We start from the raw sequence: 25673 nt of genomic DNA on the forward strand, positions 1-25673 counted from the left end.
TGTGTGTGAGAGAGAGAGAGAGAGAGAGAGAGAGAGAGAGAGAGAGAGAGAGAGAGAGAGAGAAAAGAGAGTGAAAGAGCGCTCTGATTGACTTGTAGTATCACATGTTTATATTCTATAATGTTTGTAATATTCCTGTTCAGTAAAAGTCACAGACATTAGGAGGCGCTGTGTTCAGTGATAAAGGCATTCATCATCTCTGCAACAGTGGTGTTAGAAAACATCTACAGGACTCACACTGCGGAACTCCGAGTTGGACATCAGATTCATGTCTCCGAAAGAGGTGAAATATTCCTGCAGCCGGTTCAGAGTGGGAGTCAGCTTACTCATCATGTCCGTGAAAAACTTCACCATCCGCATGAGGACATCAAACAGACTCTGGATTTCACTGGACAGCATTAGCTGTGATTAGAATGAGACACAGTGAGCAACGACAAAATAAAGAGGAAGACAAGTCAGGAAGAACATACAAGGAAATGAATCCATGTGTGAAGAAGCAGACTTTAACACTACATTCTGAAGTGTTTTATACCACAGTGATACTGTCCTTCATCCTGTCCTTCCTGCCCTTCACACTGTCCTTCATCCTGTCTATACTGTCCTTCATCCTGTCCTTCATACTGTCCATCCTGCCCTTCATACTGTCCTTCATCCTATCCTCCATCCTGTCTATACTATCCTTCACCCTGTCCTCCATCCTGTCTATACTGTACTTCATCCTGTCCTTCATACTGTCCTTCATACTGTCTTTCATATAATCCATAATGTCCTTCATCCTGTCCATACTGTCCTTCATCCTGTCCTCCATCCTGTCTATACTGTCCTTCATCCTGTCCTCCATCCTGTCTATATTGTCCTTCATCCTGTCCTTCATCCTGTCTTTCATCCTGTCCTTCATCCTGTCCTTCATCCTGTCCATGCTGTCCTTCATCCTGTCCTTTATATTCTCCATACTGTCCTTCATCCTGTCCTACATCCTGTCTATATTGTTCTCATCCTGTCCTTCATACTGTCCTTCATACTGTCCTTTATACTGTCCATACTCTTCTTCATACTGTCCTTCATCCTTTCCTTCATCCTGTCCATACTGTTCTTCATACTGTCCTTCATCCTGTCCTTCATTCTGTCCATCCTGTCCTTCACCCTGTCCTTCATAATGTCCATACTGTCCTTCATCCTGTCCATCCTGTCCTTCAGCCTGTCCTTCATACTGTCCATACTATCCTTCAACCTGTCCTTCATACTGCCCATACTGTCCTTCATCCTGTCCTCCATCATGTCCTCCATTCTGTCCATACTGTCCTTCATCCTGTCCTTCATCCTGAGCTTCATCCTGTCCATCCTGTCCTTCATTCTGTCCTGCTGATGTACACTCAGATCCTCAATCTAACTTGCACAGGAACAGCACTGATGTTTACCTTGTACATAAAGTTCTCCATGTTGACATGCCGAGCTGACAGAACCGCCAGTCTGTACCACTCCTGAACTGGCAGCAAGCAGACAGAACTGAAGATCAGTGTTGCCGCTGGCTCGAGCTTCAGGGATGAGAGATTCGCACAATGCTGCAGGTCCATCATCAGAGACAAGATCTGTAGCAACAAGAGACAAAATACAACAACTCAAAAACTAATCTGAGAAAGAAAAGCAAAGTGCTTACAGACAGATTCTGTAGCAGCATTCTGTAGCAGACCCTGTAATGTTGTTTTATTCTCGGAAGCCTCATTAATTTTTATTTTATTTCTCTCAAGTCTCTCCTGATATGCTTTCCATTGCTCTTAGGTACACACTTTACCTCTCCAAATTTGGACAAAATTCTTAAATGTTGCTCGTTTTTATATTTCTTATTATTTATTTTGTTTTAATGTTCTTTGTAATTGTTAAAAAATCCAGTGAGCAGAAACATTAAATTGCTTTAGTCTTGATGTATACAGTATAATGCTGTGCCAAATTAAAGAAAGAAAGAAAGAAAGAAAGAAAGAAAGAAAGAAAGAAAGAAAGAAAGAAAGAAAGAAAATTCCAGATAATTCCCATCTTATGTAATTAAGTGTATTAACTAAAAACTGATGTGTGTCCATCCTCAGTGTTCACAAAAAAAGCTGAGCTTACACTAAAATTTCTCACTTCTTTTATTTTCTTTTCCTCCCATGAAAAAGAAATGCAATATTCAATACAAATATGCAAATGTGGCAACCGATCATTAAATATGCACTATTCTGCATAACACACTGATGATTTTATCAATAAGGATTTCTCTCAAAACAGTTTCTGGATACATGATCATGTAAAGTCTAATACATAATGCATCGTGTATGTCATATTAAAATTTCTTCTCAGTTTGGCCCTTAGCCAGTTCCCACCCACCAGTCAGCTTGCCCTATCATATGACACCTGAACAGGGTGGAGTCTAAAGCTGGCTACATTTTACACTTCACTCACGGCTGAGACAATTTAGACAAATCACTTGAACAATAAGCGTTCTTACAATGTTTTTTTTTTCATTAGCTCATTCATAGAGCTAGCCCATTCTGCATGTATCTAAATCTCAGATTGAAGCTTTGATCATTCTTTGTAAAAGACGGGAGAAAATAAACATCTTTTCTCCATCACATTTCATGAATCATCCATGCTTTGAAAAGGTCATCACTCAAATCAGCCACCTTTGCGCTCTCTATTACTGAAACTCTTCCAAGTACATACAGTAGCTATAGCTATCTACCCTTTTTTGCATACATGAACTCCCAGATGTTTCTGATTGGCCAGTTTTGCTGTGATTGACAATGGACAGAGAGGATGCCCCTCCCACCCAGACATTTATTTATTTATTTATTTATTTATTTGCCGTTGTACCTTTCAGGACATATTATGGAATTCTGAGCATATAGATGGAAAATTGAAGTCTGGATAGAGTCCATGAAAAGAATAATCATAATTCTGTGTGAGGTGAGGTTCATTGCTGTATGTCGTGTTTATGAAACTGCTGAGATGAAGTCGTTTGATTTATGTGTTTAACTTCACACAGAACATTCGCAAAAACATTTCTTCATCCACAGCACTGCGTTCAACTGCACCCTTATTCTCCGATTAAGATTTTCAGGCTTAAAGTGATGAGGCACAATTGAGATGAGATGAAATCATAATGAACTACTGAAAGAACAATAAACATGACGACACAGATGAAGCTGTCATGGCTGTCTGGTGCCACAGGATGCTTTCTAGTCCAAGAATAAATCTGTGTTTCTAAAAGCAGATTACTGAATGAGAATGGTTTCATTTAATTATAAGCTTTGAAACAGTGCCTCCTTCATCACAATTATATTACAGGCATTTAGCAGACACTCTTATCCAGAGCAACCTGGGGAGCAGTTGGGGGTTATGTGCCTTGCTCAAGGGCACTTCAGCTATTCCTGCTGATCCAGGGAATTGAACCTATGACCTTTTGGTCCCAAAGCGGTTTCTCTAACCTTTAGGCTATGGCTTCCCCCATACAGTAAATGCATCTGATTTATCCCTGACAATATGAGCCTGCTTTCTAGATTTTTTTTTATTTTTTACATTGCATTATGCTTGTTTCTTATATTTTCTAACTTTCTATCCACAGAGAACATTCTATTCGCCAGGATGTGGTGATGTGTTTCACATTTGGGATGCAGGAATTTTAAGCAGTACAGGATACAGTACATGTGGCGTTATGCGCTATATCTTTAAGTCTTTAAGGAATTTCAGTACATTTGATAGCATTTTTGGAAAAAAAGGCTTATTTGTTTGTCTATATTATTATTATTATTAGTAGTAGTAGTAGTAGTAGTAGTAGTAGTACCACAATCTAAGATGCTTAGACAACCGTACTGTATATCAGAATTTTTTTTACTTAATAATGATAAATAATATCAAAGTAGTGTAACAAATATTTCTGTGTTACACTAATCTAATCTGTGTTATGTTAATCTATATATCATCCAGAGATCACCAGTTTGAATCCCAATCATGCCATAGCCATCAGTGCCCAAGACAGCAAAATTGGCCATGCTCTCATGCAGGGAGGCATGGCATACTCTTGTTCCCCTGACAATTACAGCAATGATAGCCAATCATGTGTGTCAGTGAGCACATACATACGGAAATGGGCAGATAGCGCTTCCCTCCGAGTGCGATCATTTTACACCACCCGCTAATGTTGCTTAAGCTGCAGTTCGAAAAGGTGTGGCTGGCTGGTGTCTCATGCCTCAGATGAAGCATGTGATAACCTTCACCCTGCCTGGGTGGTATAGCTATTGTGGTGGGTGGGAATGGGCCATGACTAAATTGGAGCGAAATAATTTTTTAAAACTTCTTACTGTTGTTGCTTTTTTTTTTAATTCATGGTCTTCTTTCCAAATTTCTGATTCCATTTTGTGTAAATCAGAAAGCTGAAACTTTACCAATAGCAAAAAATTTGACAATTTTCTCAGAATGATTTTAGTCATTTTTTAAAATATGAAAATGTGACAATACAGTGGAAAATAAATAAATTCCTTCATTCTGGAATTTCATTAAAATTTATGTCAGCAATGACAGTGCAAGTTAAAACTTGAATTACTGATATTTTATTGCACAAAACAGCTAACACTACTGGAGGAAGATGTAAATTCCCTCGACTTTATGGATAAAGATGTTCCTATTCGTGACATCAGGTTATTGTTTTGTAATGGTTAATTTATAGCATGTAATTGAGAGAGTGTGTGTGTGTGTGTGTGTGTGTGTGTGTGTGTGTGTGTGTGTGTGTGTGTGTGTGCGTGTGTGCGTGTGTGTGTGTGCGTGCGAGAGAGAGAGAGAGAGAGAGAGAGAGAGAGAGAGAGAGAGAGAGTCAAGATAAGGTACCTGCAGGTTGCTCTTGGGCAGGGCCGACCCCAGCAGAGTGTTTAAGACGTCATTAGGAATGCTGGTGTACTGGGTGACATCAGATATAAACAGGGACTCGTTCTTCAAAAGATCAGACACTTTCATTTCACCTGACACACACAAAACATAATGACTGGGTGTGGCCTTATTGTGATTGTTTTTTTTTAGTGATAGGACACAAATACTACAATCCTAAAATCCTTAGTCAAAGCTTCTTAAGTTTTGCATTGGAGCTACAAGACTAATAACTACAAGGCTGATGTCCCAACTTGAATCTTTTGTTTTAATATCAATGATTGTCGTGGGCAATTTTGTGCGCATCAATATAGACAAAGAATCTATCATGCAAAATTAGCCATACTGGGCAATTATGCAAGGTAGATTACTTTTGTAAAATAAAGATAGCAAATCTGAAACGTCTTAGTTAACCAGTTTAATACAATGCTTCATAATGTAACTTCTGCACATATTCACATTTGGTGCCCCTAGAACTGTCACACTCGTCCATGGACATTTGTGCTCTGAGTGAGTAGCGTGCACTCACTCAGAGCAAAAATGTGACTAATTACTATACACCTGTTCCTTATCAGAGTGCAATCATGGCGCACGTATATAAGGACTCTCACAACAAACAGACTTTGCGAAGTCAACACTCTGTACCTTGTCTTTGACATTACCAAGCCTTGACTTCTGGTTTGCTACTCTGGTTTGTGACTTTGTTTTCTGCTTTCTCAACCATGTATTGCCAAATCTATATTATCATCCTGTCCTGGCAACAAAAGACTGGGAAAGTTGTGGAAGCTAAAAAAAAACCAAAACCCATCTGTTTGGAACATTCTACAGGTAAACAGGTTCACTGATAATTGGAAAGGCTCAGTAGTTCACAAGCAAGGATGGGTCAAGGTTCACCACTTTGTGAAAAACTACATGGGCAAATCATCCAACAGTTTAAGAACAATGTTTCTCAATGTACAATTGCAAAGAATTTAGTGATTTCACCATCAACAATCCATAATATCGTCAAAAGATTCAGAGAATCTATAGAAATCTAGCACTGCATTAAAAACTGGCATGATTGTATAAAGGATATTATTACATAGACTCAGACACACTTTGGCAAAATGTTGTCTGTAAACACAGTTCATCACTATATCTACAAATGCAAAGCAAAAACCAAATATCAACAACATCCAGAAACGCTTCTGAATTCTCTGGGCCCGAGCTCATCTGAAATGGACTGACCAAAGTGGAAAAATGGGCTGTGGTCTGATGAGTCCACATCTCAAATTGTTTTTTGAAATCATGAACACTGTGTCCTCTGGGCTGAAGAGGAAAAGGACCATCCAGATTGCTACCAGCACAAAGTTCAAAAGCCAGCATCTGTGATGGTATGGGGATGTGTTAGTGCCCCTGGCAGGGGTGACTTACACATCTGTGAAGGCTCCATTAATGCTGAAAGGTACATACAGGTTTTGGAGTTACATATGCTACTAGCCAGACAATGTCTTTTTCAGGAACGCCCCTGTTTATTCCAGCAAGAAAATGCCAAATCACATTCTGCACATGTTAAATTTTTTTCCTCTCTTTGTCAGTTCATTTGTATGGTTGGTTTGCTTCCTTGGCTCTCTGCTGAGTATTGGTACTTCAACAAAATATTACACTAAGTATTATTCTCTTGCTTGTTCAGTTGGCACTAGAACTTTCTTGTCTAGAAGTTCAGCACTTCTTGTACCTGATTTTTGCACTCGTACGTCACTCTGGATAAGAACGTTGGTAAATGCCACATAATGTCATGTAAAAGAGTACAGGTGCTAAACTGGCCTGCCTGCCTCCCATTAAAAATGTGTGGCACATTATGAAGCACAAAATTCAACAATGGAGACCCTGGACTGTTCAAGTCCTTCCCATGTCACAAGGCGCATTGGGTGCCGATCTCTATTTCAGTAGTCCTCCGGACTGTTAGGCGAATGAAATTGTAAATTAAGCAAGAATGAGAGAGGATTTCACTTTCACTGTCCTCAGTTCCCAAACGCTGAGTGTCATTAAAAGGTGATGTAACACAGTGGTACCCATACCCCTGTTCCAACTTTTTTCCAGAATGAGTGTATATTTCCGAACACAATAAAATTTATCAGTTTGAACTTTAAATATCTTGTCTTTGTATTGTATTCAAGTGATTATAGGTCAAAAAGGATGTGCAAGTTATTGTACTCTGTTTTTATTTACATTTTACACAGCATCCAAACTTTTACTTGCTGAGCTAGCTGAATGCTAATTCATAATACTGGTGTCTCAGTACAAACTACAAGAATGAATACAAAGTGTCCGTAGCAGCAGATAAAGGCTAACGTTTAGAGAAATGTAGTGACGGAGAATGTATGTAGTTATGAGAAAGTATTGATTTGTCTTTTGAAATGCAATGAGATTTTACAGATATTTAAAAACCAGACATAAGTACAGTAAAACAAAGAACTGTACTTTTTATTTTGGGTGAGATTGACTGAGCTTCAGTGAATAAGTGAAGAAGCGAACATCAGACACCAGACAAGTCTCAGGTGATTGACTACATTAGTGTAAATTCATGTATCAGGATTTTTAGTGATGGTGGTACTCTTACTTGGGGCAGTCTGGTTGACGACAAAGCTCGGCAAAGCATTGATGTTAATGCCAAGTAGATCGGAGAGGATGTCGGTCCTAGAAAGAACAAAGTGATAAATAAATACACACACATTCTGCTATACTCATGAGCCAAAGGCTTTTATATTGCGTGTTAATACCAGTTGACTTTGAGGTCATAAGTCCTGGGGTCTCCAACAAAGTTCTGGTAGAGCAGGTCGTACACGCCGGTGGTCTGGTTTACCAGGTTGGAAGCAAGACTGTGAAGAGCATGGATGCTGGGCAGAGCTGTGTGACACAGCAAGCCCGGACTGAGAGACAGAGCCTTACTCAGCAGCTGAACAGACTCCATGTTCTCCACACTACACACCTACAACAACAACAACATCACCATCAACACTCTGAACACACTGGTGCTTTGTAGATTCACTCATCTTTCTCAACCCGTACAAGCCTTACAAACCCGTAAGGTGTGTCACTTTGTCTCTTTGCCACTTATTTATTTTGCACTCTATCTATCCTGGTCTTTTTTCTCCTCAAGATTGCTTCCTCAAGATTGCTTATGTTTTACTGCTCTACTGAACCTTGGGACCAAAACTTTAGAAGAAAGCACAATTGATTGATTCTTCATTTTCCATGCAGGGAGCATCACTTTTCTCCTCAATTTGGACATTCAACATTATTTCTAATACTGCTTCTACATTTCCAGGCCTTTCTCTACTCTCGCAATGGTGGTATTTTTCAGTCAGTGTCTGCAAGAGCTCCTGAACATCAGCGCCAATGACATCCATCAAATACTTGCATGGCGCTTTTTACCAGGCTGTAGAAAGGCTTCAAATGTCATGCTTTTGTCAAACATAGACAATTACACAAGAAAGAAAATACCTGTTTTATATATAAGTAGGATATAGTTATCAGAATAATAGTTATCCAAAAATGGACAAGTTGCTGTCTCACAATAAGTCCATTACCTTGATATGCTCTTCATATTAGCCCTGTTTTATTTGTTATGCATTTATTACAAACCTATGCAAAGTCCTTTCACGTTGTTGTTTGTGTATTTTAGCTGTTTTCTGTGTCTCCTTCCTGTCTCTCTCTCTTTATGTTTACAAGGGTGGGTGTTTCAATTCCTCTGAATGACTCGAGGGTGGGGTCTGGGGGAGGTGGGGGCCATCCATCTCTGATTAGATGACATTAACATGCTTTTTTGTAAAAGTTTCATGACGTAGAGAAGTACCAAAGGTCAATGTCAGCATCGGCTTTGAAAGGTACAGGATGATTTTAACCAGTAAATGGTGTTTTGAGCTATTTTCAACCCAGAAAATGCCGACTTTTATTATAATGGTAATTGCCAATAAATTAATAAATAAATAATAATAAATGTAATAAATGTTCTGTTTCTTAACTCCAAAATGAACTATACATGTAGGAAAAAAGGTTCCTCAAGGGTGCTAAGAATGGATTAAATGGGTTCCATTTAGAACCTTCTCTGAAAGGAAAGTATAATTAATCTGAAAATAACGAGATTAAAAACAAAAATATGGTTTGGTTATACATGAATGAATGTACAGTTATGATTGTAATTATGGTAATGATGGTGATGATGGAGATGTTGGTTGTGATGATGGTGGTGAGGATGATGGCAGTAATGGGGCAATGGTGGTGATGATGGTGGTGATGATGATGACAGTGATGGGGCAATGATGGTGGCGATGATAGTGGTGATGATGGTAACAATGATAGTGATGATGATGATGATGATGATGGAGATGGTGGTGATGGTGATTATAGTGGTGTTGGTGGTGATGATGGTGATGGTGATGATGATGGCAGTGATGATGGAGATGGTGATGATGGAGATGGTGATGATGGTGAAGATAGTGGTGATGGTGATGATAGTGGAGATGATGGTGATGATGGAGATGATGGTGGTGATGACAGATGATGATGGTGATGATGATGATGGTGATGATGATGATGGAGAGAGTGATGTGATGATGGTGATGGTTGTGATGGTGGTGATAGTGGTGATGGTTGTGATGGTGGTAATGATGGAGATGACGATGATGATGAGTAGTAGTAGATAATTGGATGATTTAATGTAAAATAAAAATATAATAAATCTGAAATTTCCTGATTATCCAGGCAGAGAATGATTCCTACATCATTTCAGATCTGGATTAAAATCGAACAATAGAAATATGCATCAGGGACTCATTCATTAGCCCTGTTTCTGTCCAAATAAGAAAGAAAGAAAGAAAGAAAGAAAGAAAGAAAGAAAGAAAGAAAGAAAGAAAGATTTCTTTTTGTCTATTGAGGAGCAGTGATGCTCAGACACTCCAAACACAGCTGCAAATCCACGGGTCTCACAATGCAAAAAAAGTGAATATGTGAGTAGTATAGTATTGGGATAGTTTTAAATCCGCCTCTGAGGCAGTGAGTTTATTTTCTATGATTGCTATTGTTGTTTGTTTTTTTATCGCTGTTACCTAATTACTTTTTCCTATCGTTCTTTATCTGTACATCCCCCAAGAGCTACCACACACAGGCTCATAGTTAAAAGTCCTCAGGAAAAGTAGAGGGAATCTTTTAAAGGCAAATAAATAATTAAACAGCAGAATATTCTCGCTCAGTCTTGACTCCATCACTAACAAGCTCACAAAAGCTGCTCTGAATCCCTACAGCTTTTATTCTGCACTTGCAATCTGGGTCCACGAGGGACTCGCTGTGCTGCTCAGTGTGGTGTTTCCCCCCCGGTTTTACACACCTGCTTCAGCGTGGATAATTACATGCTGAATTTAATCAGATGCGTCAGAACAGGGAAAGCGTTAAAGTGTGCACCGCAGTGGCCTCATGAGATAAAAGATATGAGAACTGCTGAGGTGAAACTGTGACATACAAAAACAAAATGAATCACAGTGACAAAATAAACTAAATCCCCAGAAGTCACTGCAGTACTGCAGCAACAATAACAACACAAACCCATAGGCAAGAAAACACAATATACATAAGTATTATTAAGCTTTCTTTAGATTTATAACCTTTCTATGATGTTTGATAACTGATTCAATATGAATAGATAAGTGCTAAGTGCTGCTTTAGTTATAGATTACATTTTTTTTCAATAAAGCAAAAGTAATGCACCTGTCTGTCAATTTACAGAATGAATGTATTTACTTTATTCACAAGACTATTCAATTCTCAAATCTAATTGGTCGGAATGTCTCATCTCATCTCATTATCTCTAGCCGCTTTATCCTGTTCTACAGGGTCGCAGGCAAGCTGGAGCCTATCCCAGCTGACTACGGGCGAAAGGCGGGGTACACCCTGGACAAGTCGCCAGGTCATTGCAGGGCTGACACATAGACACAGACAACCATTCACACTCACATTCACACCTACAGTCAATTTAGAGTCACCAGTTAACCTAACCTGCATGTCTTTGGACTGTGGGGGAAACCGGAGCACCCGGAGGAAACCCACGCGGACACGAGGAGACCATGCAAACTCCGCACAGAAAGGCCCTTGCCAGCTACGGGGCTCGAACCCGGACCTTCTTGCTGTGAGGCAACAGCGCTAACTATTACACCACCGTGCCGCCTGGTCGGAATGTATTGATCCATTTTAATTTACATCCATTAATTGATAATGTTATTGTTTCCATAGTAACATCTTGTTTCTTGTATGATGGACGTGCTACATAATCGAACACTATTAATGCATAGATTAAGAAAAAGCGTTGTTACGAATGCAATTAAATCTGTAAGGAGTCTCCAGTGTCAGTGCTTGTCCCTGTCAGCTTTCAATAACATTTCCAACATTTTCAGGACAGAAGAGTTTATGCTCCTTTGTGCTTTCTCAGTAATATGACAAGCTGTGGGGTTGTTGTTGTTGTTGTTCACTTCAAGAGAGAAAAAAGAAAAGCTTCAGTAGTTCCTGTTGTAACTTAAGTGAGAACAGGAAATAGCTTCCTTCACAAGCAGCTCACACCATTAAATGTAAATATACACTGATTAAAAGTATGATATGTTCATTAATAAATGAAAAATTATTTATTATGTTATTTATTATTATGGCTGGGTTCTTGCCCGAACTGATAATCACATCATCAGATTTTCTTTGGCTAATTAGTCACAAGGTACGCCACTACACTTTCCAGATCAGTCAGGGGTTAGGTGCCTTGCTCAAGGGCACTTGATCCAATCCTGCTGGCTCATGGAATCAAACCAGCGACCTTTTGGTCCCAAAGCTGTTTCTCTAACAATTTAGTCATGCTTCCCCCCAAAAAAGTTATAATTGATAGAAAATTGCTGTAGTATAAAAGAAATAAACACTGTGAGATACACTGTTGTGAGAAAACACTCTACTTCTTGTGGAATGTCAGTGAAACATTTGTAGAACGTCAACATGTAGAGAACATAAAGAGCACCAAATTCCTTGGTGTTCATCTGACAGAGAACCTCACGTGGTCCCTCAACACCAGCTCCATAGCCAAGAAAGCCCAACAGCACCTCTACTTCCTACAAAGTCTAAGGAAAACTCATCTCCCATCACCGATCCTCACTATATTCTGCAGACAGATTATTGAGAGCATTCTAAGCAGATACATCATGGTCTGGTTTGGGACTTGCAGCGTCTCAGATCGCAAGACCCTAAAGCAAATAGTGAGGACAGCTGAGAAGATCATTGGAGTCTCTCTTCCCTCCATCACAGACATTTACACCACACGCTGCATCCGGAAAGCCACCAGCATTGTGGATGACCCCACACACCCCTCACACAATCTCTTCACCCTCCTGCAGTCTGGAAAAAGGTACCGAAGCATTCGGGCCTTCACAGCCAGGCTTTGCAATGGTTTCCTTCCACATGCCATCAGACTCATCAACTCTGAGGGACTGGACTGATACTCATGGACTGTTGATCACACCACTCCCACTGCAGTCTTTGCACAGTGAAGAACAATAATGCACTTTTGCCTTTTACAAGGTTTACAATATCTATCACATACACAATGTTTACGTTATTTATTTTGCTTACTACCTCAAAATTTCTGCATATTATCAGTAACAGGTATTGGTTGGTGCTGGACTGTTTGTTTGTGCTAGTTGTCATTTTTGCACTGTCCTTTTTGTCTACACTTGATGTTGTTGTTTGCACTTTATGTTGTTTGTGTCATTTATTGTCTGTGATGTTTGCACTCCTGCAATTTATGTTGTATTTGTAGATTTGTAGTCCTGTGATATTTTATGTAGCACCATGGTCCTGGAGAAACATTGTTTCATTTTAATTGTGTACTATACTAACTGTATGTGGTTGAAATGACAATTAAAAAAAAAAGCTTTGACCTTGACCATGACATTTTATCACAACCAGGGCTTTGAACCGGTTCAAGGAACGAAAACGAAAACCGGGAACTTTTTCTATTTCAAATGGAACAGAAACGAAACCAGAAACTTTATTATTTTTTATGTTCTGGAACAGAAACGCTTATTAAAAATAATGGTAACCGGTTAATACCGGTTTTTATTTCGTTCCTCAAAGTTTCCGTAGCCTACAAATAAAAAAGTCATTCTTCTCCTGCGCAAGTTTCTATGACCCACTGGGGTTCACTTCCTGTGTGACGTTCGCTGACTGAATGGAGAGAGCGGGAGGGTGGACTACTATCACGTCTCCACATCTTAAATAAGAGGTAAATATTGCAGTCTATCGTTATTCAAAAACGTCAATTTCAAACACGATATCAATATATTTGTCCACGTTAATGAGAGGCTCGCGAACATTAAATGACGTTAACCTCTGTTAGCCTATCAATGCATACAGGGCTTTCCACTAAGGCTCATACTAGCCAGCCATGACAAATAAGTAGCCAGCCGGGGGGATTAAACACAAAATAAACTCCGCCGAGTGCGCGCGCGCGCACACTACTGCCTCCGCCGAGTGCGCGCACGCGCACACCGCATATCGGGGCCGCGGATCAGCGAAGTCGGCGGGGAATTTGTGGTTATTATCGGTACAAACAGCGCGAATCACAACTTAAATGAGTGCGGTTCAGTTTGACATTGTCAGTCCGTTAGATAAACATTTAATTTTATTAAAATCGAAAATTAATATTAGAACCTGTGGGCTACAAAAATAAGTCATTAAAGTAGCTGGCTGGACTTAATTGTGTGCCGGCTGTATGGCCGGCAGCCGGCGCTTGTGGAAAGCCCTGTATAGGGCCTGACTAGCCTTTGGTAACACACTAAACGAATTATCTTTCATTTTTGGCACTTTTTCTGTTTGTGTAGATGGGAAGACATACTGAGAATCCAAATCGCCAACATTTGAAATAATAATTGTTTTGAATTATTTCTTGTCTTATTTAATGAAGGTTGTAATAGAATTAGCCTACATTTGGCTTAAGCTGGATGAGACAGAGACATAATTTTATAGCCATTTGTTAAACAGCTGACAGGGAACATAATTAACCGTTCCGGGAACTAAATTTTTTTGTTCTAACCGGTTCGGGAACGTCTATTTAATGGTGGAACCCAAAACCGGAAACGTTAAAATTCCGTTTCTGTTCGGAACGAACCAATAGGAAAAAGATTCTGGTTCAAAGCCCTGATCACAACACATCTCTTTACAAAGAACTTCACCATTTCAACCATATTTCTTAATCCATTTACGTTTTGAGCCCACTGTACGTGTCCCTGTAAATGAGCTGTTACTTTAAAAATGTATTAGAATGTGATTTGCAACTGCACTGCTGTCAGAGCTGTTGTTCAAGAGAATTAATCAACCCAATCAGAATTCAACAGTGATCTGCATAAAAAAACAGTAAGACAGTATGATGAAAGGAGCTATAACTATTCATGAACATTTGTACAGTCTGACCTGCATCTGCACTTCATACAGGAGATCTCCAAAGCTGTCGTTCATCCAGCTGGTTGAGAAAAGTTCAGAAACTGTGCTGACTGTGTGAAGCAGGATATTCAGATTTTCTGTGGAGGAGATAGAAAAGAGACAGAGAGTGCAGGAGAGGAAATATATATATATATTCAGTGCTGACAAAAATCCCAAAAGGAGTCATTACTACCACCGAACTCAAATTTCAGGGCAGCTTCACAGCCATTTGTGAAAGAAGCCTCTAAAGAAAACAGCTGCAGAAACACGGGCTGTTCAGCACTCGCAGTACCTGTACCTTCAGGACTAACTAAAATAATCAGGTAGAAGGACATGACTAATCCCTAACACCATGTCCTCACTAATATGAGTCTACAGTGTCATGGTAAAGCAAAGTGATATTACAGGCTTATCAAATAATTGCAGATGTTCTTGTACTTCATACTTATGTAGGTATGTAATGGAAATAGAGCCATGGACTGATATTACATGAGGATATTACATAGTTGTATGAAAATATGATGTTTATCTTCGAGTGGTGAACATATTCACGAGTGAGTGAAGCAAACGAGTCAACTATTTTCAACACAAGAAGATAAACTTCATATCTTCACGGAACAGTGTAATGTTATTTATATTATATGGACACATCTACAAAAAATACACAAGTTAATCAAAAGAATTTTCATTTTGAACCGGTTCGCCATTTTGACAACGTGCATCTAGTCAGAGGGAAAACACTGGGAGTGACGTCTTCGGAGTGAAATATCAGGAATTATGATACATACAGGACACTTTTTCGATAGAATAAAAACATGTGTTCTATTCCCTTCGAGTAGGTTTCATTCATTTTGTTCGATAGCATTCAGTATTGTTAGCATATCGCTTATCCTACGTGTATTACGTCACTCTACCCAATGGAAAATGAGCGTTGAATATGGTTTATGATATTGCATGGTTGTCAGACAACATGACGTCACACACTGGAGCTGATGTGAATAACCAGTGAGAAAGTTTTCTACTGTGCATGCATACAAGTATTTCTTTGTTCACTGGGAAAGAGAAAAGACAAGGCTAATCCAGTGTTACTGCTAGGATTAGCTATGCTATAATTAAGCACTAAATAAATAAACTGAAAACTGAAATCAAAGATGTATTGAACACCCTAAAGGCTACCAAAGTTTAATTATATATTCTTCACGCATATTTACAAGAGAAAAACATACCAAGAGACATCGAAAAAATGGAAAAGAGACACGTCGGAGACATAAAACTTCCGCGCTAGTGAGTGACTGTGACAATTTGCAAACAAACATGGCCGCCAGGTTTGCTTCATTACATACGGAAGATTTTGAGAGAATTTTGGCTGCCAGGTCACTCCATTGTGTTGATGATGATTTTAAAAGTAACTCAGTAAATTACACAGTGAAATGAATACTTAAGTCTGAGTAGTGTTGGCCTTTGCTAACACTACTGCTGAACGCTACACCGGCTGGAAGGTGAGTCTATCAGATATATACCATTCAACTACTCATCTTTGGCTCATTCAATATCATGCTAGCTGAATGGAATACAGCGGTGCTTAAAAGTTTATGAACCCTTTAGAATTTTCTATATTTCTGCATAAATATGACCGAAAACATCATCAAATTTTCACACAAGTCCTAAAAGTAGATAAAGAGAACCCAGTTAAACAAATGAGACAAAAATATTATACTTGGTCATTTATTTCTTGAGGAAAATGATCCAATATTACATATCTGTGAGTGGCAAAAGTATGTGAACCTCTAGGATTAGCAGTTAATTTGAAGGTGAAATTAGAGTCAGGTGTTTTCAATCAATGGGATGACAATCAGGTGTGAGTGGGCACCCTGTTTTATTTAAAGAACAGGGATCTATCAAAGTCTGATCTTCACAACACATGTTTGTGGAAGTGTATCATGGCACAAACAAAGGAGATTTCTTAGGACCTCAGAAAAAGCATTGTTGATGCTCATCAGGCTGGAAAAGGTTACAAAACCATCTCTAAAGAGTTTGGACTCCACCAATCCACAGTCAGACAGATTGTGTACAAATGGAGGAAATTCAAGACCATTGTTACCCTCCCCAGCAGTGATCGACCAACAAAGATCACTCCAAGAACAAGGCGTGTAATAGTCGGCAAGGTCACAAAGGACCCCAGGGTAACTTCTAAGCAACTGAAGGCCTCTCTCACATTGGCTAATGTTAATGTTCATGAGTCTACCATCAGTAGACTCATGAACACTGGACAACAATGGTGTGCATGGCAGGGTTGCAAGGAGAAAGCCAATGCTCTCCAAAAAGAGCATTGCTGCTCATCTGCAGTTTGCTAAAGATCATGTGGACAAGCCAGAAGGCTATTGAAAAAATGTTTTGTGGATGGATGAGACCAAAATAGAACTTTTTGGTTTTAATAAGAAGTATCATGTTTGGAGAAAGGAAAACACTGCATTCCAGCATAAGAACCTTATCCCATGTGTGAAACATGGTGGTGGTAGTATCATGGTTTGGGTCTGTTTTGCTGCATCTGGGCCAGGATGGCTTGCCATCATTGATGGAACAATGAATTCTGAATTATACCAGTGAATTCAAAAGGAAAATGTCAGGACATCTGTCTGTGAACTGAATCTCAAGAGAAGGTGGATCATGCAGCAAGAGAACAACCCTAAGCACACAAGTCGTCCTACCAAATAATGGTTAAAAAAAAAATTAATGTTTTGGAATGGTCAAGTCAATGTCCTGACCTTAATCCAATCGAAATGTTGTGGAAGGACCTGAAGCGAGCAGTTCATGTGTGGAAACCCACCAACATCCCAGAGTTGAAGCTACAGTATTCTGTACGGAGGAATGGGCTAAAATTCCTCCAAGCCGGTGTGCAGGACTGAACAACAGTTACCGGAAATGTTTAGTTGCAGTTATTGCTGCACAAGGGGGTCACACCAGATACTGAAAGCAAAGGTTCACAGACTTTTGCCACTCACAGCTATGCAATATTGGATCATTTTCCTCAATAAATAAATGACCAAGTATAATATTTTTGTCTTGTTTGTTTAACTGGGTTCTCTTTATTTACTTTTAGGACGTGTAAAAATCTGATGATGTTTTAGGTCATATTTATGCAGAAATATAGAAAATTCTAAAGGGTCCACAAACTTTCAAGCACCACTGTATTTCACATTGATTCCTGTTGCATTGTTTACTGAATTTTTTTATTGACTTTTCATGTTTGTTTGTTTTTTAATTGTCATTTTTATTTTTATTTCCATGAATGAAATTATTTTTCACTGCTAGTTTTAATTTTAGTCTTAGTTTTCATTAATTAACCTTATTAGAAATGTGTCGTCGTTGTTGTGTTCTTCTTTTGGCTTCCTGGCTTATTATAGCGTATCCTGCAATGCTGGCATTACACTTCTTGATACAAAATTATACACATGCTGCTTGAGATATATGAGGATTAGGCAAAAAGTGCGAAAGTAGATTTCATCCATAGAGAAATCAGTGAGTCATTCACACAGTGCCTCATGCTGATTGTGTTTTATGAGCTAAGTAAATTAGAATTATGGAGAGAAATGGTGGAGAGAAATGGAGCAAAATGTAAATGAGAAAATTTGTCTTGGACCATTACAGCATAATAAAAATCTGCTAAATAAGCTCAAGAGTGAGTTATAGCTTGCTTAATGTGAGTTTTCAAAACACAAAAGGTTTTAAGGTAAGAAAGGAAACTCAGTATTTACCTGGGGGCTCATTGGCCAAACTTTCGAAGATCGTTCTGTTGAATGGACCAAATTGAAGGTCAGCTGGAAGGACACTGGAGATGGATAGCAGCACCATTTGCAATCTGAAAGAATGAAACGTTATTAACCAACCAAGGGTGTTTTTAAGCAGTTTTACTATAGACCCAATTATAGCCTTGCATGTGCAGCTCTTTATGTATACTATGCTATAAAATTGTGTCAAGCCCAGACTGACGATGTTGATTTAGTTCCCTGAACCTAAATAAGTTCTTGTTTCAGTCATATATTTATGTAGCTTTTGAAGATCTCAGCAGTTAATCTGAGTAAATGCCAGCCAGGCAGAAAATATGAGAGGAGATTAATAAACCTGAAATATTCTCCCCTGTCTCACTGAAACTTCATAACGAGTGGCAATGGCTTCAAAGAATGAAAGGAAAAGAAACTTACTTCTGAGCCCAGTTACTGTCATTTGTCACCATCAGAGGCTTGATGTTCATCTCGATGGCCCCCAGGATTGCAGTTGCCAGATCTATTTCAGAGCTGCTGTTAGCCACGGCAAGCAAATTCTGAATGGTGGTCAGGATCTCATCAGTCATGTTAGCACTTTGAGTTAGAGGGTCTTGATCTGACGAGTGAACCATGAGCAGCGTCTTGACAGTATTTTCCAGGTCACTCATAATGCCACTTGCGGTATCCATGTTGTTGTTTGGTATCATCGCTAGGAAGTTTTGGACAGAGCTGGAAAGCATATTCATTCCACCTGCTACATCCCCTGTACTGATGGTGTGGTTCAGTGCCAAGGCCATTGTCTCCATGAGGTTGACAATGGCATCGGGGTATTGCTGTTCCTTCACAGGTAGTTCTAAAGACAGTGAAGATATGATTGCTCGTAGAGAGTTGAGGATGTATGGGAGGTGGACAGAGGAAGAATTTTTCATTAGGCCCTCACTGAGACAAGCAGATACCTCATTTGAAACAGTGGACAAGACAGAATACATGTCCATGGACATGGGATTTCCTGTTAGGTTTAAGTATTCCATAAGTAACATGGTCACATTCTGGGAGATTTGAAAGAAAGCAGGTCTGATTTGGGCTGTGTTTGAGACATCTGAAAGAGCTGAAATGAGAGCAGATGTGAAAGGATGGAGGTCATCTTGCATTTCCACTGGGAGACTTGACATCATCTGGGTCAAGACCATGCTTCGTTCGAAATCACTATCAAAGGTGCAATTAGAAGCAGAGAGATTGAACAAGATTTCAGTTGCCAAGGCACTGTTTAGAACAACAGGGTATGCAAACTCCTCAATGGATTCTCCATTTGAAAGAATGGTCATACCAGAAAGGGCAAAGCTGAGACCCAATGAATCAGCAATTTCATGACTTGACATCACCACGTTCTCTAGATCTGTTGGATATGACATGAGCAATGCAAAAGCTTCCATCATCCGTGCTGAAATATTGAAATACACCATTACCTCAGGAGGTACAAGGGAGGCAAAGGCTTCAGTAGTTTGGTTGATCACCATCATGTAGGATTCAAAGTCAATCTGTGACTCAGACATTAAGGATACAGAGCTGATTATGTTTTGAATGATGGACTGGTCCTCGAGGCTGCTGTTTGGCATCTGCTGCAGATTTTGTGACAGAATATTGTTGATGGTTCTGAGGATTTCACTAAGATTACCTCGGTCTGCCATGGTATCTGATGCTGCAGAAGTGAGCTGATTAGCCATCTGTTCAATCCTCTGAGCTATACTCAAAGATGACTGTTGGGAAAGTATCCTTACCATTCCAACAAGTCCACCCAAGCTTTCTATCAGCTGCATATTATTCAGATTCCAGGCTTGATCCATGGTCTGTGTGGTTATCTTGATAAACATTTGCCCATTCCTTGGAAGTGTCAAGTCGGCTAGTGTACCAAGGATTGTGTCAATTGTTTCATCTTCAACCAAGCTTCCTGTCATGTCGCTGGATACACCCTTGAGGAAGATACCCAGATCTGGGTTAGCAAAGAAAACATGCATGGTCTCCAGCATTTCCTCAGAGCTGAGTGGGATGGAAAGTATCTGAGATAAGTTTTGGTAGTTGATCTCCAGGAGATCGAGAAAGTCATCCACTGGTTCTCTGGTCAGATTTCGCACTGGTCTTCTGGCAATTTGGGTTGCTGACACAAGATCCTTTAGATTGTCTCCCAGAGCAATTTTCATTTGGACTGGCTTTAGGTAGCTATTGACGGGGGTGAACAGGTTGGTGGTGCCAGTAATATGTTGCAGTGCATACAAAGCATTGCCAGCAAGCCCAATAAAAAGGTCAGAGTAGGATGGTAGAGGGCTTAAAGCTGGTATTAATGGTGTAAACATCTCATACAGCTTGGTAAGCATCTCTATGCCAAAATACACTCCAGTGTCTTCAGTAGTGTTGTACCAGCTGACCAGTTCATTCACCGCCCACAAGATCTTGCTTGTGTTCTCTACATATAGCAGTTGCTCCATTAGATCATACATTGGGGACCAGTTTCCAAGCAGTCTCATATCAATTATTTTACTGATCACCTCCTTTATGAGCATGTCAGTGGACAAGCTGTTAGGCATGGTGAATATGTCACTACTCAGGAAACTATGTATTTGCTTGTGACTAAAGTTCATTGCAGTGAGTGCCACGTCCAGGGCATGTATGACCATCTCAGGGCTCACTGTTACATTCTGAGTCAATAGGGTGTATTCAATAGCCTTCTGTATTGCTAGGACATATGGACTAGAGCATGATTTATTCAGCTGCAGTGTAGCACTCTCCAAGGCCATCTGAACAAAGGATAGACTGGTCAAGGAAAAAAGAGAAGAAAAAGAAACATTCAAAGAGAGCATGAGAGAGCACCTAGACTCTGTTTAAACACTAAAAATGTTGAAGAGAGAATTTTTTTAAAGTCTTGGCCATGCATATACAAAATAATAGTGTATTATTATACATACAGGACACTTTTTCGATGGAATAAAAACATGCATTCTATTTCCTTCTAGCGGGTTTTATTCATTTGGCTTGATAGCATACAGTATTGTTAGCATATCGCTTATCCTACGTGTACAGTGGTGCTTGAAAGTTTGTGAACCCTTTAGAATTTTCTATATTTCTGCATAAATATGACCGAAAACATCATCAAATTTTCACACAAGTCCTAAAAGTAGATAAAGAGAACCCAGTTAAACAAATGAGACAAAAATATTATACTTGATCATTTATTTATTGAGGAAAATGATCCAATATTACATATCTGTGAGGGGCAAAAGTATGTGAACCTCTAGGATTAGCAGTTAATTTGAAGGTGAAATTAGAGTCAGGTGTTTTCAATCAATTGGATGACAATCAGGTGTGACTGGGCACCCTGTTTTATTTAAAGAACAGGGATCTATCAAAGTCTGATCTTCACAACACATGTTTGTGGAAGTGTATCATGGCATGAACAAAGGAGATTTCTGAGGACCTCAGAAAAAGCGTTGTTGATGCTCATCAGGCTGGAAAAGGTTACAAAACCATCTCTATCTTTAGAACAACTCTTGTTTGGACTCCACCAATCCACAGTCAGACAGATTGTGTACAAATGGAGAAAATTCAAGACCATTGTTACCCTCCCAGCAGTGGTCGACCAACAAAGATCACTCCAAGAGCAAGGCGTGTAATAGTCGGCAAGGTCACAAAGGACTCCAGCGTAACTTCTAAGCAACTGAAGGCTGCTCTCACATTGGCTAATGTTAATGTTCATGAACACACCATCAGGAGAACACTGAACAACAATGTTGTGCATGGCAGGGTTGCAAGGAGAAAGCCACCGCTCCCCAAAAAAACATTGCTGCTCATCTGCAGTTTGCTAAAGGTCACGTGGACAAGCCAGAAGGCTATTGGAAAAATGTTTTGTGGACGGATGAGACCAAAATAGAACTTTTTGGTTTAAATGAGAAGTGTTATGTTTGGAGAAAGGAAAACACTGCATTCCAACATAAGAACCTTATCCCATCTGTGAAACATGGTGGTGGTAGTATCATGGTTTGGGCCCGTTTTGCTGCATCTGGGCCAGGACGGCTTGCCATTATTGATGGAACAATGAATTCTGAATTATACCAGTGAATTCAAAAGGAAAATGTCAGGACATCTGTCAGTGAACTGAATCTCAAGCGAAGGTGGGTCATGCAGCAAGACAACAACCCTAAGCACACAAGTCGTTCTACCAAAGAATGGTTAAAGAAGAATAAAGTTAATGTTTTGGAATGGCCAAGTCAATGTCCTGACCTTAATCCAAACAAAATGTTGTGGAAGGACCTGAAGCGAGCAGTTCATGTGAGGAAGCCCACCAACATCCCAGAGTTGAAGCTGTTCTGTACGGAGGAATGGACTAAAATTCCTCCAAGCCGGTGTGCAGGACTGATCAACAGTTAGCGGAAATGTTTAGTTGCAGTTATTGCTGCACAAGGGGGTCACACCAGATACTGAAAGCAAAGGTTCACATACTTTTGCCACTCACAGATATGTAATATTGGATCATTTTCCTCAATAAATAAATGACCAAGTGTAATATTTTTGTCTCATTTGTTTAACTGGATTCTCTTTATCTACTTTTAGGACTTGTGTGAAAATCTGATGATGTTTTAGGTCATATTTATACAGAAATATAGAAAATTCTAAAGGGTTCACAAACTTTCAACCACCACTGTATTACATCACTCTACCCAATTAAGAATGAGCATTGAATATGGTTTACGATATTGCATAGTTGTCAAGACAACATGACATCACACATTAGATCTGATGTGAATATCCATTGAAAAAGTTTTCTGCTGTTCATGCACAGAACCATTTCTTTGTTCACCAGGAAAGAGAAAAATGTGTTGAACACCTAAAAGGCTACCAAAAGTTCATTAAATATTCTTCACACATATTTAAAAGAGAAAAACATACCAACGGATATCGAAAAACTGGAAAAGAGACACGTTGGCGACACAAAACTTCAGTGCTAGCAAGTGACTTTGACAATTTGTAAACAAACATGGCCGCTAGGTTTATGTTGTTAAATATGGAAGACTTTGAGGGAATTTTGAAAGAGAAAGAAACGTGAACACCTGAAAGGAATGTGTATGTATCATAATAATAATAATAATAATAATAATAATAATAATAATAATAATAATAATACTATTGGCTGGCTTTTTTTGTGGTATATCAGATATATTCCATTCAGCTACTCAGCTTCGACTCATTCAATATCATGCTAGATGAATGGAATACATCTGATATACCACTCAACGCCAGCCAATATTATTTAACTGTACTGCCCCAACTTTTGTAAACATTTATCAATTTATAACCTAAATCTACAGATGGAAAAACAACATTACTGTCCCCCTATTTCTTGATATTCACGTTCTTTAAAACATTTTAAAACCTTGTGCACTCTCTTCTCTCTACACTGTGTGAAGTCCTTGTTTTAATGATGATGCGATGGCATTATGGACATTTATGTTCCCCCCTCTGCAAACCCACACACTGCAAACCCGCACACTGCTTGTGACACTATCCACTCTGCAATAGCCCGGCTACAGACTCAACACCTGAGCACATTCATTGCTATCTCGGGTGACTTTAATCATGTTAATTTGGACAAAACACTTTCCACTTTCACCCAATTTGTGAACTGTCCTACCAGAGAGGGAAGAACAGTAGACCTGCTGTATGCTAATGTTAAAGAGGCTTACAGCTCTTCCCCCCTCCCCCCACTGGGCAGGTCAGACCACAACCTGATTCACCTCTCCCCCTGCTATGTGCCTCTGGTGAAGAGACTGCCCACCACATCAAAGATAGTGAGGAGATGGACAGATGAGGCCAACGAGATACTGCAGGGATGCTTCGAGGTGACAGACTGGCAGACACTGTGTGAGCCCCATGGAGATGACATCGATGGGCTCACAGAGTGCACCACGGGATACATCAACTTCTGTGTGGACACCATTGTCCCAGCTAGGACTGCCAACTGTTACCCCAACAACAAGCCGTGGGTAACGAAGGACATCAAAGCCCTCTTAAGTGAGAAGAAGAGGGCTTTCAGAGCCGGCAATAAGGAGGAGGTGCGAGGAGTACAGCGTGAACTGAGAGCAACGATCAGGGAGACCAAGGATAAGTACAGGAGGAAATTGGAGTGGAAACTCCAACAGAACAACATGAGTGAGGAGTGGAGTGGAATGAAGACCATCACTGGTTACAAGCCAACCAACAGTGAAGGAGTGGATGGCAATGTGGAAAGGGCGAATGAGCTGAATATCTACTTTAACAGATTTGATGGCATGACCCCAACCCACCACCACCACCATTCTTCTGTGGGATGGCTACAACCACACACTTTACATTCTCTCCCCTTCCCTGCTTCTTCTTGCCCTACCTCATCCCCATTTCATGACTTCACTCGCACCTCCTCAACAGACCCCCCTGGCTAAGTGCCTCCCCCCCCCAAGAAACACCTTCATCCCTCCCCCACCCGTACACTGATCATCAGTGAGGAGCAAGTGAGAAGACAGCTGAAGAGACTCCATGCAGAAAAATCAGCAGGCCTGGATGGTGTTAGCCCCAGGGCCCTGAAGACCTGTGCCCTCCAGCTAAGTGGAGTACTTCAGCATGTCTTCAACATGAGCCTGTGTCTTCAGAGGGTCCCCGTGCTGTGGAAGACGTCATGCCTTGTCCCTGTACTGAAGAAGCCACGTCCTAGTGACCTCAAAGACTACAGGCCCGTGGCATTGACGTCACACATTATGAAGACCCTGGAGAGACTCATCCTGGAGCAGATCCGGTCTATGGTCCAACCACTTCTTGATCCCCTTCAGTTTGCCTACCAGCCCTGTCTTGGAGTAGAGGATGCAATCATCTACCTGCTCAACAAAGTCTACGGACACCTGGAAATGCCAGCCAGCACTGTGAGGATCATGTTATTTGATTTCTCCAGTGCTTTTGACACCATCCAGCCAGCTCTGCTGGGTGAGAAGTTGACAGCGATGCAGGTGGATGCCCCACTGGTGTCCTGGATTGTAGATTATTTGACTGGCAGACCACAGTACGTGCGCTTGCAGGGGTGTGTGTCGGACAGAGTGATCAGCAATACCGGGGCTCCGCAAGGGACTGTCTTTTCTCCTTTCCTTTTCACTCTCTACACCACTGATTTCAACTACTGCACGGAGACCTGCCACCTCCAGAAATTTTCTGATGACTCTGCAGTGGTTGGACGTATTACCGGTGGTGATGAGGGTGAATACAGGTGGACAACTTTGTTACGTGGAGCAGGAAGAACCACCTACAGCTCAACGTGACGAAGACGAAAGAACTGGTGGTCGATCTGAAGAGAATCAGGGCTCCGGTGAATCCTGTTAACATCCAAGGGGTCAGTGTGGACATGGTGGAGGAATATAAGTACCTGGGGGTGTACTTGGACAATAAACTGGACTGGTCCAAAAATGTGGACACTGTATACAAAAAGGGCCAGAGCCGTCTCCATTTTCTGAGACGACT

The 25673-nt window shown here is 40.3% G+C and overlaps 1 protein-coding gene across 1 annotated transcript in view; it reads right to left on the reverse strand.

Annotated features, from left to right (window-relative positions):
* Positions 1 to 25673, reverse strand: part of abca12 (ATP-binding cassette, sub-family A (ABC1), member 12) — a 253058-nt gene that overhangs the window by 103162 nt on the left and 124223 nt on the right. The window contains exons 26-33 of the mRNA XM_060929010.1: positions 18582 to 20951; positions 18135 to 18238; positions 14371 to 14477; positions 7656 to 7864; positions 7496 to 7572; positions 4858 to 4988; positions 1419 to 1589; positions 238 to 402 (exon numbers count right to left, since the gene is read on the reverse strand). Coding sequence (XP_060784993.1) covers positions 238 to 402; positions 1419 to 1589; positions 4858 to 4988; positions 7496 to 7572; positions 7656 to 7864; positions 14371 to 14477; positions 18135 to 18238; positions 18582 to 20951 — 3334 coding nt within the window. The remainder of the gene's footprint in view (positions 1 to 237; positions 403 to 1418; positions 1590 to 4857; positions 4989 to 7495; positions 7573 to 7655; positions 7865 to 14370; positions 14478 to 18134; positions 18239 to 18581; positions 20952 to 25673) is intronic.

This window comes from Neoarius graeffei, chromosome 9 (assembly GCF_027579695.1).
Source record: "Neoarius graeffei isolate fNeoGra1 chromosome 9, fNeoGra1.pri, whole genome shotgun sequence".
NCBI classification, from domain to species: Eukaryota; Metazoa; Chordata; class Actinopteri; order Siluriformes; family Ariidae; genus Neoarius; species Neoarius graeffei.